This window comes from Dendrobates tinctorius, unplaced genomic scaffold, assembly GCF_039654945.1.
Source record: "Dendrobates tinctorius isolate UK_male_01 unplaced genomic scaffold, ASM3965494v1 ptg000056l, whole genome shotgun sequence".
NCBI classification, from domain to species: Eukaryota; Metazoa; Chordata; class Amphibia; order Anura; family Dendrobatidae; genus Dendrobates; species Dendrobates tinctorius.
The window spans coordinates 21,845,763-21,860,841 of NW_027361724.1; the positions used below are offsets into that span (position 1 = coordinate 21,845,763).

A 15,079-nucleotide genomic window follows, 5' to 3' on the forward strand; every position below is an offset into this window, starting at 1 on the left:
TTGGGCTGGCCATGACGGGGACTTGATGTGGTGGTCCTTCATCCACACATTGATTGACCTAGCTGTGTGGCATGGGGCATTGTCCTGCTGTAAAAACCAGCCCACAGAGTTGGGGAACATTGCCTGAGCAGAAAGAAGAAAGTGTTTTTCAAGGATAACCTTGTATGCGGCATGATTCATACGTCCTTCACAAAGATTAACCTGCCTAATTCCAGCCTTGCTGAAGCATCCCCAAATCATCACCGATCCTCCACCAAATTTCACAGTGGGTGCAAGAGGCTGTGGCTTGTATGCCTCTCCAGGTCTCCGTCTAACCATTAGATGACCAGGTGTTGGGCAAAGTGGAAAATTAGACTCATCAGAGAAGATTACCTTACTCCAGTCCTCTATGGTCCAATCCTTATGGTCTTTGGCAAACTTCAGCCTGGTTCTCCTTTGCTTCTCATTGATGAAAGGCTTTTTTCTAGCTTTGCGTGACTTGAGGCTTGCCTCTAGGAGCCTTTTATGAACTGTTCTTGCCGTGCACTTCACCCCAGCTTCAATTTGCCATTCTTTTTGTAGGTCACTTGATGTCATCCTGCGGTTGCTGAGTGACATTCAAATAAGATGACTGTCAGCTAGGTCATTGGAGAGTTGCTTTCATCCTCTGCCGGTCTGTGGCTTTATTGTCCCCAATGTCTTCTGCTTGACCTTGTTTTAATGGACTGCCATCTTCGAAATTTTAAGGATGGAGGCAACATGACGCTCACACGCTCACTGTATCCCTCTGCTAGTAAAGCCAGAAGTGAGCCCTTCTTTTCCTCACTCATGACTTTTCTTTTCAACTCCTTTGAAATGGTTAAAAGTTAATTGTTCATTCAAATTAATTTTGGGCTATTTCTAGCACTTGTTCGGCCATCCAGATTGTCCTATTGCAAGAGGAATGTGAAGACCACAGCAGTGTTTTTTATACTTTCCCACATTAAATAAGATTTGGTTCAGGTGATCACCTAATCAGAAGCACATTAAGTAGAATGAGGTTTACTTTGGTTGGAATTCAACTGACACTGGAATGGAATGGCTGTCAGACATGTACAGGAAAGATATATAGCTTTGTACCGTGTTAGCCAGTAGACAGAAAAATATTCAGAATTGAAAGTCCTCAGTGGTTGATACCTTTTGTGCTGCCTTGTGGATAAATATGTAATTCTTCAGATGTTGTATTAATCTAGCCTGATGAAGAGATCTGAGTAGTCTCAAAAGCTTGCAATTTGTTACCATCTTTTAAGTTAGCGATTAAAAGGTATCAACCAACGAGGACTCTCAATTCTGAATATTTTTCTTTCAGACATGTAGAGATAGTGATTTTTAGAAAACTTTGCAGTGGTTTCTTAATTTTTTGCCAGAGCTGTATATGTAGCTTTGTTGCCATAAAATGAGGGGGGTCCAGACACAATTCTTGCACAGGGGCTGTCAGTGTCCACCCCTGGACCCACCAACATAACAGAATTGAAGCTGTTTTACATGGAGGAATAGGCTAAAATTTGTTCAAGCTGATGGGCAGGACTAATCAACAATTACCGAAATTTTTACTTGCAGTTATTGCTGGAAAAGGGATCACACCACAAACTGAAAGCAAATGTTCAAATATTTTTTTACCACACAGGTATGTGATATTGGATAATTCTCCTCAATAATAAAATGATAAAGTTTAATATTTTGTTTAATTTGATTCTCTTTTTCTAATTTTAGAACTTGCATGAAAATCTGATGTAGTTTTAGGTCAAATTAATTTAGAAATATGGGAAATTCTGAAGAGTTCACAAACTTTCCAGCACCAATGCATGTTAATACTTGTTTGAGGTTCTCAAAACTGGAGATGGAATGTCATTATTCCAATGTCAGTAGACCTCACAGACCATTATTAGGGACTGTTGGTTTTGGTTATGGTAGTTGTGTTGACGGGGAAATAGTGCTGCAATCTGTCCTCTTCTTTCTGCTTAATATGACGGAATCTATGACAATCTAGATGTGAACAGGGCCTAAGTAATATGGTTTTAGCTCCATGCACTTTGGATCATGTAGTTGGATGAAGACTGAATATGATGTTCAGGTGATTAGCTGAATACTATTCAGAGTCCTGATGTAAAAATTGTTTCCTACAAATTCTTAGTCCACTGAACGGATCATCCAAAACTTTTCATGTATGGAGGAATTAGATGGGGAATTAACATCACATGCAGCTTTATGGCTACACTTTTAATGCTCTTTGCTGTTTCACCATGAAATCCCTGTCTATCCCTGCTGATCTTCTGTTTTACCTAGATGCAATGGCTACACAACCGTATATCCCAAGTGATGGCTGCAGTCAATAGAGTTGACATACTTATATCTTATTTGATTCAAATGTTGAATTTTTAGGAATTGCAGAAGTCAGTTAATTTGGGCAATATGCAAATTATTATAAATGGTCGCCAACATTTTACACATTGCAGAAGGTTACATCAGCCAGAGAAAAATCACATAATGTGGATATATGGCTTTCCCATAATGTATTTTAGATATCACATCCCATGGCATAGCACAGCCAATCAGACGGGACTATCATAATCTTTGTAAAAGCAGTAGAAGGAATTTTTGTAGTGAATCTGGATAGTGATCGGACGTCACAGCTCATCAATAGAGATAGAGAGAAAACCATAAAAAAAGGAATAAACTGAACAGACAGTGTGTGACAGCATAGAGGTGAATAAGGATACTGTGTGAGGAATAGAGCATAATATAGATTTATTTGATAGGAGAGTCATTGAGTCGGTGAGCCTGGGCCAGGAAGCGTCACATAGCTGGCAGTGGTGGTTATAGTGCTGCTGCAATTCAATCACATATACACCAGATTTGGGGGCAATTGGATATACTGCAGTACTTTTGATTTATGGTGAATCGATTCACTGCAAATCAAATATTATTGTCAAAAGATTTGCTCGTCACTGCCAGCCAATCACTATCCTCGGTGTCCTCATGCCGTATATGGCTGAGATCAGTGAGTGGTTGCAGCGGTCACATAAGGTATGCAATTTGTGACCACAGCAGTCAGGTAACCAATAGACCAGCATGGAGAAACGGGAACATTGCTCTGGTACAGAGGGAGTATACAGGTGAGTATACATTTTTTACTTATGGTAGTTTGTGTGTATTGATGGCTGGGGCAGAATTTTTGGGACTTGGCAAAACTTTTGAAGCCAAAGGCTTTAAATAACATAACACTCATCTATAACACTTTTCCAAGACCTGCACATGTTCATTTTATGTTCCTTGCTATATTACTCATGTGATAAAAGTTTCAATTTTTACCCCACCCTTGGCATTTTAGTGCCTTGGGTCATGATGATCTGATCTGGAACGTGCATGCTGCAAATTTTTAGTCTTTGGCAGAAGGTAAAACCTTATTTCTGCTCAGGCTGTATCCGATCCTACTTTCTGTGCTGCCACTATTACGTTCACATCCTCCAGACTGTCAAGAAAGACTACATCGACAGCAGGACTCAGACAAGTTGTTATTAGCGTGCTGCTTAACATGGGTGTTTTGGAACATGATAGTCCTTTTTATTGGCCTTGAGAACTGACACATAACATCTGCCAGAATTTTTCCAATTTATTTAATAAAGATATCGAAATCTGGAAAGAATCTGAATTTTCCATGAAAGCTCTTGGCGTTATGTGAACGGACCCTTATATAGTAGCAAGAGTTGGACTTGGTAGACTAAGGCCCCGCTCTCCAGGGATATTCGGTGTCATGTGCTAACATTTAATACTTGTTATCGCTCCAGGGATCAAAGGCAGGAGCCAAAGTACAAAGCTTCGGCAGAAGCTGGGCACCAACATGTACTGGGGAGATTAGGATCCTATTCCACCAGGCTGCAGATCCAGTGACAGGGATAAAACTAAAAAAAAAAAAGGAATGGCAACAGCAGCCAGAGATGAAAATGTTACATTACGTCTGGCTTCATTTTCAATCTTTTATTGTTCGGAGATTCAAAGTGACAGCTGACAGCTGGGATAAGGTAAAAGGCATCATTCTCTTATGAACAGACTTTTGTCCCTGACCGGTGCCTCCTCCAGCCTTGAACTGATGGAAGAATAATATCTGAATTAGTGGCCAAGACACAATTACTGGACATATAAGATGTCAGGATATTTAGTTGTGATACCTCTTCTGGAGTCTTCTGAGCAAAGATCGCCTTCGATCCACCGTCTTCTTCATCTGGGAAATCAGGGAATTTTCCGGTGGCATGCCTGTAATAATTGAACGTACATTTTGAGTACATGTACATTTACATTCCTGGAATAATTGATTCTAATAGCCCTTTAGTTAATCAGCAATATCCAGAGAAGTTCACCATATCTTCCTTTTACAAATACTAATAGTACAAATCAAACGTTTTTATATAATATATATATATACTGTATATATATATATATATATACTTGTGTATATATATAATATTTTTTACAATTTACATCTCTACAAATAATCTTTGTATAATTAACACATTCTAACGTGCAGCTAAGTTCGCACGTTGCACTCTGTCCCACGACTATTACAGCCTTTGGTTAGCTGTAGTTGTGAAATGGGCCAGAACACTTTATCAGGAAGTCAGGATGCACAGAGACTGGCATATAAAGCCTGCTGGGACCAGAGAACAGAAAAATCTTTTGATGTACAGTCTTGGCCAAAAGTTTTGAGACTGACACAAATGTTGGTTTTCACATGGTTCGCTGCTTCAGTGTTTTTCGATCTTTTAGCCAGATGATTCCATGGTTACTGAAGTACAATTATCAGCATTTCATACGTTTTTAAACTTTTATTAATACATCGAGTTTATGCAAAACTTAATGTTTACAGCATTGTCCCTTATTTATCAGTACTTCTGGAGGCTGGATATCAGCTCAAAATCTGACAGATGACATCCCATTCTTGTCTAATCAGTGATTGGAGTTTATTACAATTTTTTTGTTTTTCTTTCTGCACACACTTCTTGAGAATTGACCAGAGGTTCTCAATGGGATTAGATAGGGGGAGTTTCCTGGCCATGTACTCAAAATTTCAATGTTTTGTTCACCGAGCCACTTAGGCATCAGTTTTGCTTTCTGACATGGGACTTAATCATGCTGGACAAAGTATTGTTAATCACCAAATTGCTCCTTGATCATTGGGAAACGTTAGATGACATTCTTTATTCATGGCAGTGTACTCAGGCAAAATTGTGAGTGAGCCCACTCACCTGGAAGAACAATCAATCTCACCCATGAATGGTCTCAGGATGCTCTAATGTTGGCATGACACAGGGCTCATGGCAGCGCTCACCGTTTCTTCTCTGGATAATCATTCTAAATGTCCCAAACATTCTGAAGGGGTCTTCATCAGAGAAAATAACTTTGTAAGAAGTACATGGATTGGACTGCAGAGGACTGAGTAAAGTTATTTTTTCTGTTGAAACCTCCTTCAGACCATTTGGGTCAATGGTGGAAACTTTCTGAAAACCAAAATTTATGCTAGTCTCAAAACTTTTGGACATAACTTTATTTTATTCTATGAAGGGCACACAGTGCATCACCCAGCTTTGCACATAGACTTGCCTCTGCACCTAGCATTCACATGGTATGTCCATCCACCCAGCTCTCCTGCTCTCCTGCTGTCTGTCTATGAAGGGCACACAGTGCATCACCCAGCTTTGCACATAGACTTGCCTCTGCACCTAGCATTCACATGGTATGTCCATCCACCCAGCTCTCCTGCTGTCTGTCTATGAAGGGCACACAGTGCATCACCCAACTTTGCACATAGACTTGCCTCTGCACCTAGCATTCACATGGTATGTCCATCCACCCAGCTCTCCTGCTCTCCTGCTGTCTGTCTATGAAGGGCACACAGTGCATCACCCAGCTTTGCACATAGACTTGCCTCTGCACCTAGCATTCACATGGTATGCCTTTCAGCTAACCCCAGCTTACCCCAGTGTTATTTTTGACATTGTTTACTCTGGCTTGATCATATGCATCTGGTCCACTCTTAATTGTGTGACCAAGAAGAGCAGAAACCACTCCTCTCTGCTTCACACCTGACTGCACTTAGTTGTACATATATTGCATAGCTCAAGTCTGCATAGACTTCAGTCTGCAGTGTGATTGCTATAAGTGTGTTCTAGAAGTGTGAAGATTAATTTAAGAATGAAAACCAGAATTGAACCAGAAGGGAACTGAAGGGAACTGTGCACAGTCACTGTAAACAATGTTTCTGTTTGTTTTCACTTTCACCCCTATAATCCTTCACTTTCTGCTAATTCCCCTAATCCCTACTCCTAGTAAGGAACTGTTCATCTCTTCATCAATCCTCCCCATCCACCTCACCTCCGTCTCAAAACTGTTCCTTAACATACAATCATCTGTCTCCAAACACAGACAGCCCCCTCATTCCCTCTCCTGCTCCCACCTGCTAACACTTTCTCTGCTCCTTCTCACTGCTGGTGATATCTCTCCAAATCCCGGTCCTCCTCACCACATTCCCACAGTCATTTCTACCTCCCATCCACGCGCTATCACAACCTTCTGTAACCTCTCCAACCTTATACCCATTCATCCAGCCCCCGCTTCCCCAGTCCCACTAACAGGAGCTCTGTGGAACGCTCGCTCTGTCTGCAACAAGCTTTCCTACATCCATGATCTTTTTGTTACTACCAAACTTTCCTTCCTCGCCATCACCGAAACCTGGCTCACCCCTTCAGACACAGCCTCTCCTGCTGCACTTTCGTATGGCGGCTTCCACCTTTCTCACACCCCCCGCCCCAGCAGCAAACATGGCAGAGGAGTTGGTTTTCTCCTGTCAGATACCTGCTCCTTCACCCCAATCCCACTGCCACCCTCTGTTACCCTCCCTTCTTTTGAGGTGCACTCTGTGCGCATCTACTCCCCCTCCAACCTCCAACTGGCTGTCATCTACCGCCCCCCAGGGCCAGCCACCACCTTCTTTGACCACTTCACCACCTGGTTACTTCATTTCCTTTCCACGGACATCCCTACTATCATCATGGGTGACTTCAACATCCCCATTGACACTTCCCTCTCAGCTGCCACTAAACTCCTATCTCTCACTTCCTCCTTCGGCCTCACTCAATGGTCTTCTACAGCCACCCACAAAGATGGCCACACACTGGACCTCATCTTCACCCGCCTCTGCTCCCTATCTAACCTCTCTAACTCACCTCTTCCTCTCTCTGACCACAACCTTCTCACATTCTCTTCCCTCTTCACTCCATGTCTACAATCCCCACCCCACAAACTTTCACACCCTCGCAGGAATCTTAAACACCTTGACCTACACTCATTCTCTGAATCCCTCCTCCCTCTTACAGATATAAGTTCCTTACACAATGCGGATGACGCTGCCGCTCTATATAACACCACAATAGCTGTAGCTTTGGAATCCGCTGCCCCACTTACACATACCAAAACTCGCAAAATTAACAGACAGCCCTGGCACACCAGCCTGACCAAAGAGCTGAGGCAAGCTTCCAGGGCTGCTGAGCGCAGATGGAAAAGATCCCACTCCAATGAGCACTTCATCGCATTCAAACAGTCCCTCACTACTTTCAAGACCACACTCGCCACAGCTAAACAAACCTACTTCTTATCTCTCATATCCTCCCTGTCTCACAACCCTAAACAGTTATTCAACACCTTCAATTCTCTCCTCCGTCCCCCAGCACCTCCTCCCTCCCCACTCATCTCAGCTGAAGACTTTGCCTCATTTTTCAAGCAGAAGATTGATAACAACAGAGACAGTTTTGGTCAACAACCCCCAGAGCCCTTCCCCCCGACTTCCCAGCCCTCCACCTTCAAAACCAACTTCTCTACCATTACAGAAGATCGACTCTCCACTCTACTCTCAAGATCACATCTCACCACCTGTGCACTCGACCCGATCCCATCCCACTTCATACCAAACCTCACCACAGTCTTCATCCCAACCCTAACCCATCTCTTCAACCTATCACTAACAACTGGTGTTTTCCCCTCAAGCTTTAAACATGCCTCCATCACACCTATCCTCAAAAAGCCCTCTCTTGACCCATCCTCTGTATCTAGCTATCGCCCTATATCACTTCTCCCCTACGCCTCCAAGCTACTGGAACAACACGTCTACCTTGAACTGTCCTCCCATCTCTCTTCTTGCTCCCTCTTCGACCGCTTACAATCTGGCTTCCAGTCACACCACTCCACTGAAACTGCCCTTACTAAGGTCACCAATGACCTCTTAACCGCCAAGAGCAAGCGACACTACTCTGTCCTCCTCCTCCTGGACCTGTCGGCTGCCTTTGACACAGTGGGCCATTCCCTATTATTACAGACCCTCTCATCCCTCGGCATCACAGACTTGGCCCTATCCTGGATCTCATCATACCTAACAGACCGGACATTCAGCGTCTCCCACTCACACACCACCTCCTCACCTCGCCCCCTATCTGTCGGAGTCCCACAAGGTTCAGTCCTTGGGCCCCTGCTGTTCTCTATTTACACCTTTGGCCTGGGACAGCTCATAGAATCTCATGGCTTTCAGTATCACCTCTACGCTGATGACACACAGATCTACATCTCTGGGCCAGATATCACCTCCCTACTAACCAGAATCCCTCAATGTCTGTCCACTATTTCATCCTTCTTCTCCGCTAGATTTCTGAAACTCAACATGGACAAAACAGAATTCATCATCTTTCCCCCATCTCACGTGGCCCCCCCTACGAACCTATCAGTTACAGTAAATGACTGCCCACTCTCCCCAGTCCCACAAGCTCGCTGTCTCGGAGTAATCCTTGACGCTGATCTCTCCTTCAAACCACATATCCAAGCCCTTTCCACTTCCTGCCGACTTCAACTCAAAAATATTTCACGAATCCGTTCATTCCTCACCCAAGAATCTGCAAAAACCCTAGTCCATGCCCTCATCATCTCTCGCCTTGACTACTGCAACCTCCTGCTCTGTGGCCTCCCCTCTAACACTCTCGCACCCCTCCAATCTATTCTAAACTCTGCTGCCCGACTAATCCACCTGTCCCCCCGCTATTCCCCAGCTTCTCCCCTCTGTCAATCCCTTCACTGGCTCCCCATTGCCCAGAGACTCCAGTACAAAACCCTAACCATGACATACAAAGCCATCCACAACCTGTCTCCTCCATACATCTGTGACCTCGTCTCCCGGTACTTTCCCACACGCAACCTCCGATCCTCACAAGATCTCCTTCTCCACTCCCCTCTTATCTCCTCTTCCCACAATCGCATACAAGATTTCTCTCGTGCATCACCCCTACTCTGGAACTCTCTACCACAACATGTCAGACTCTCACCTACCATTGAAACCTTCAAAAAGAGCCTGAAGACCCACCTCTTCCGACAAGCCTACAACCTGCAGTAACCACCGATCGACCAAACCGCTGCACGACCAGCTCTACCCTCGCCTACTGTATTCTCACCAATCCCTTGTAGATTGTGAGCCCTCGTGGGCAGGGTCCTCTCTCCTCCTGTACCAGTTATGACTTGTATTGTTTAAGATTATTGTACTTGCTTTTATGTATACCCCTCCTTACATGTAAAGCGCCATGGAATAAATGGCGCTATAACAATAAATAATAATAATAATAATTTTATTATATTTAGCCTTTACATGACAATTTTACTGCAGGATAGACGTGGACCTGTAATAAACTCTAGTGTGTCACGTATTTATTGTGGATTCTATTCACCTATTCAGTATATCTTTCAAAAATGCTCCTGGTGCCTATGACATGTATTCATAAGGACCCTATATGAAGAAATAATCAAGAGTGTCTTTTTGACAGGCTCTCGGACAGTATATTTTCTGGTAAATGTTTTTCCCACTGTTTTTCATAATTTCTAACTACTATATGATGCATTAATATGATTAATTTCCAACTCCTTACATAAATGAATATTTACATACCAATTACCTTTTTAAGTATTAAGGGCCCTTTACATATAGCGATATCACTAGCGATATCACTAAAGAGTCACCAATTTTGTGACGCAGCAGCGATATCACTAGCGATATTGCTACATGTGATACTCACCTCCAACCGGCTCCCCTGCTGGCTATCGCTGATCGCGCAAGATTGGTCTGGTCCATTTCTCGTCATCTGCTTCCTGCTGGCGCCGACGAGCGAGCCATGGACGCGGGTGGAAGACGGTCACCCTCGCCGCATCTGACAGGTGAGTACGACCACCGACCGCTGCTGCATCGCTAGTGAGATCTGCCTGTTTGGCAGCTCACTAGCGACCATTTAGCGATGCACCAGCGATCCTGACCGGGTCATGTCATGGTCGGGATCCCTGGTGCATTGCTAAATGTAACGGGGCCTTAAGGATGCACTTGTTTAGGGTGAAAAGTAAATCAATTTTTTTGGAAAGCTAAAAGTCACATATAACAGAACAGAATAATAGATGCAGCTTTAAAACACTGAATATATCACCCAATTAACAAATTTCTAGGTGTAATTAAAAGACATGACAAAATAACAATTTATTTTCTAGAAAGAATTTGTGTTGTAGTCATGTATAAGAAAATGCTTACTCTCTGTAGCAATGACAATGAAAGAGATGTGGCATAACAAGTGGAGGAGTTGCTCTAAGTAATCAATTACTTTGCATTCTTAATTTTCTAACCTTCTGTAAATGAAATCTGGAATCTTATTGGTTGCCACGTGCATTTACTACAATTCTTACATGCCCTAATTTTGCTAGATCTTCCCCATTGTGCACCATTGTGCAGTTAATTTTGCCAAAATTCTGGTTACTCCCACTCCTCAACATTAAAATTGCAACAAAAAGAAAGAAAAGACGTTGAGTTATGGAAATCACAGGATAGAAAGACATTTTAATTTTACTTTTTTTAAATTATATAAAAATGAAGAATAAATATTGAAACAAAATAATTCAGATATCTCAATATCAGTATCGAGTGTGATTGACATGCGCAGAAATCCCAGCACTTACACATCTTGGCTGCTATCACTGAGGTTAAAATTAGCTGTCTGAGGAATGTTCTACCTCGTTGAATCCACACAAATCATTAAGATCCGCTGCTGGCAGCTCCCTTTCTAATTGCCAAACAGTGACGTCCTATATGTGCTTGATGGGAGATAAGTCTGGAGACGTTGTAGCCCCTGGTAGCTCATTTAGGCTACGCAGGCTGCTCAAAGTAGCACGTGTAACATCTGGCCTGGCATTGCCATGTTGAAAAATGGCTCTTAGGGTACTTGGGAGAAATAGCTACACCATTGGTTCCACAATTTATTGATTTTCTGCTGCAAGTGAAATTAGACATCACATACCAATTAGACATCACATAAGGTGGAAAACATTATCTACACAAACCATCAGGAGATTACATGACATTGGGTTATGAGACAGACGTTCCATTGACCTCACGCCATCGCTCTCAAATGCTATCATGATGCAGAGCAAGACAGCGATGGAGGCTGGAATGTATGTTTATCCTCTTCAGCGATGACTTCTGCTTTTGTCTAGGATGCAATGACAGCTGAATATTGATCTGGTGACCACGTAGACAATGCCCCACAGGGGTCTTCATGAGGGAATGTCACACTTGTGCTACTCCTGAGATGATGGTGTGGGGTGGTATAATGTACAGCAGTTGAACTCCTCTAGCCTTTATTCCAGGTGCACTAACCGCTCGGTGTTACATTTATTTGGTGGTGAAATTAGTGCTACAGTGAGCAGCCTGTGTGGCTTAAATGTACTACCATGGCCTGCAGCGTCTCCGGACTTGTCTACCATCAAGTACATCTGGGCATCAATAGTCGGGAACTGCAAAGGGAGCTGCCAGCAGCGGATCTTAATGATTTGCTCAAGCGCATTCATTGTGGCATAACGTTCCTCAGACAACCACTAATAACCTCATTGATAGCAGCCAAGGCTGTAAATATGGGTATTCCTGTGCGTACTGCTTATACTCAATACTGAATACACTCACTGGCCACTTTATTAGGTACACCTGTCCAACTGTGTGTTAAGACTTAATTTCTAATCAGCCAATCACATGGCGGCAACTCAGTGCATTTAGGCATGTAGACATGGTCAAGACAATCTCCTGCAGTTCAAACCGAGCATCAGTATGGGGAAGAAAGGTGATTTGAGTGCCTTTGAACGTGGCAAGATTGTTGGTGCCAGAAGGGCTGGTCTGAGTATTTCAGAAACTGCTGATCTACTGGGATTTTCACGCACAACCATCTCTAGGGTTTACAGAGAATGGTCCGAAAAAGAAAAAAAATCCAGTGAGCGGCAGTTCTGTGGCCGGAAATGCCTTGTTGATGCCAGAGGTCAGAGGAGAATGGGCATACTGGTTCGAGCTGATAGAAAGGCAACAGTGACTCAAATTGCCACCCGTTACAACCAAGGTGGCCAGAAGAGCATCTCTGAACGCACAGTGCGTCGAACTTTGAGGCAGATGGGCTACAGCAGCAGAAGACCACACTGGGTACCACTCCTCTCAGCTAAGAACAGGCATCTGATGGCTACTTTCAGCAGGATAATGCGCCATGTCATAAAGCTCGAATCATCTCAGATTGGTTTCTTGAACATGACAATGAGTTCACTGTACTCAAATGGCCTCCTCAGTCACCAGATCTCAATCCAATAGAGCATCTTTGGGATGTGGTGGAACGGGAGATTCGCATCAGGGATGTGCAGCCGACAAATCTGCGCCAACTGTGTGATGCCATCATGTCAATATGGTCCAAAATCTCTGAGGAATGCTTCCAGCACCTTGTTGAATCTCTGCCACGAAGAATTGAGGCAGTTCTGAAGGCAAAAGGGGGTCCAACCCGTTACTAGCATGGTGTACCTAATAAAGTGGCCAGTGAGTGTAAATCATGATACGGTAATTTTAAAATTTTCTTTCCATTTTTTTTACTATTTGCAGATCATTACCATGTTTATCAATCCTGTGACTTCCATAACGCCACATCTTTTCCTTCTTGGTATTGCAACTTCAATGTTGAGGAGCGTATATTGGGTGGCAATTCCTTTAGAGATCACTACACACCAGATCATTTTGCTGCATATGGATTTAATAGTATTCTAATGATAGTGCTGTACATCCTATATGTTGACTAAGATAAAATGACACGACTTAAAGTGTCAGAGGAGAATCCTTCTGGGTGGTATAGTTAGGCTTCAGTAGGTCATCGAGAAAGGTACAGATTTGACATCCAGGTCTCCAATGATGGATCTTTATGTTGTGACTGCTAAGCAGCTCTTGGCAGGGATCCTTTATTAATGGTGGGAAATGACCTTGTATTAGTATAGATGGAAAGAGAGAGCATACAAGACCTTTTCTTCATTCACCGGCATCTCCTTACTAATAGCAGGGTCTGACATAACATGGCCTGCTGATCTGCTGCAGCCCATCTGCTTTGCGAGGAAAGCAAAGGACAAAGACAGAACCATTATTTATTGCCTGCCCTATCATCACCTTCTGTGTAGAGGCAACCTTAACATTCCTCTCCCACAGATCTCTTATCTGCCAGGAGTTTCCTACATTGTGTTCTATTGATTCTGCTGCACAACTGCAGGTACACGGCAGACATTGTATTATGCGAAATGTGTACTTCTAGGTCAATGTGATAAGATGGAAGACATCCAATCATGCTACAGGACAAAATGTTTGCTAAAACTAATATATAAAGCCATAAATCAATCTTAGGTGAAAACCACAAATATTATCCAAAAGTAAATGGCAAAAAAAAATATTCAGAATTGAGAGTCCTCAGTAGTTGATACCTTTTAATGGCTAACTGAAAAGATGGTAACACATTGCAAGCTTTCGAGACTACTCAGGTCTCTTCATCATACATAGACTAACATAGACTTTTACCATTTTTTCAGTTAGACATTAAAAGGTATCAACCACTGAGGACTCTCAATTCTGAATATTTTTCTATCTACTGGCTAACACGGTACAAAGATATACATCTTTCCTGTGGCAAAAAAAAACGATTTTTGATACAATAAGACGCAAAGTATTGTCATGTCTATTCTTCAATTTCTGATGCCTTTATTGTCTTTTAAAAATAGGGGGGCTACAGCTGTAAATGACCACCAAGTATCTACAGTACATAGAAGCTGATTGATGGATGTTTAATAACCTACTTGGACAGATTGACCATGCTTACGATCAATAATGGATCGACTACGTGCAAAGGCTGCCCTTGTTCGCGGCAGAACAAGATGGACCGACATCGCTTATGATGCACACAGAGAAATCAGAAGTGGATCAAAGTGGTTAGCGCTGCAGCCTTGCAGCGCAGGGGTCATGGGTTCAAATCCCACCAAGGACAACATCTGCAAGGAGTTTGTATGTTCTCCCCGTGTTTGCGTGGGTTTCCTCCGGGTTCTCCGGTTTCCTCCCACATTCCAAAGACATACTGATAGGGATTCTAGATTGTGAGCCCCATCGGGCACAGTGCCAATAATGTCTGTAAAGCGCTGTGGAATTAATGGCGCTATATAAAATGAATAAAATAAATGAATAAATAATTGTGTGGGCTACAGCTGCCATTGTTCTCGGTAGCACATGTCCTGTATCCTGCCAAGAATGATGTGTTTTTAAGCAAGGTTAACCCCTTACCTACAATTGACGTAATATTCCGTCCATGTGACCATGGACCTAATTACCATGGACGGAATATTACGTCATCGCGATCAGCGGCGCCCACGTGGTGAGCGCCGCTGATCGCGGCCGAGTGTCAGCTAATTATCATAGCTGACACCCGGCACAATGTGTCAGGGGCGGTCACGGACCGCCCCCGACACGTTAACCCCTTGCACACCGCGATCAAACGCGATCGCGGTGTACCGGGGGTTAAAGGGAAGCATCGGCAGGGAGGGGGCTCCCTCCGTGCTTCCCTGAGCCCCCCACGGCAGCGCAATGTGCAGCGCTGCTGCGGGGGACTCCCTTCCTCCAGGCCCCCGAATCCAAGATGGCGACGGGGGCCTGAGGAAGCTGGCTTCC

The 15,079-nt window shown here is 43.5% G+C and overlaps 1 protein-coding gene across 1 annotated transcript in view; it reads right to left on the bottom strand.

Moving 5' to 3' along the window:
- DRC11 (dynein regulatory complex subunit 11) overlaps nucleotides 1-15,079 on the bottom strand; it is a 247,671-nt gene that overhangs the window by 68,146 nt on the left and 164,446 nt on the right. Inside the window, exon 7 of the mRNA XM_073577592.1 lies at nucleotides 4,188-4,272. Coding sequence (XP_073433693.1) covers nucleotides 4,188-4,272 — 85 coding nt within the window. The remainder of the gene's footprint in view (nucleotides 1-4,187; nucleotides 4,273-15,079) is intronic.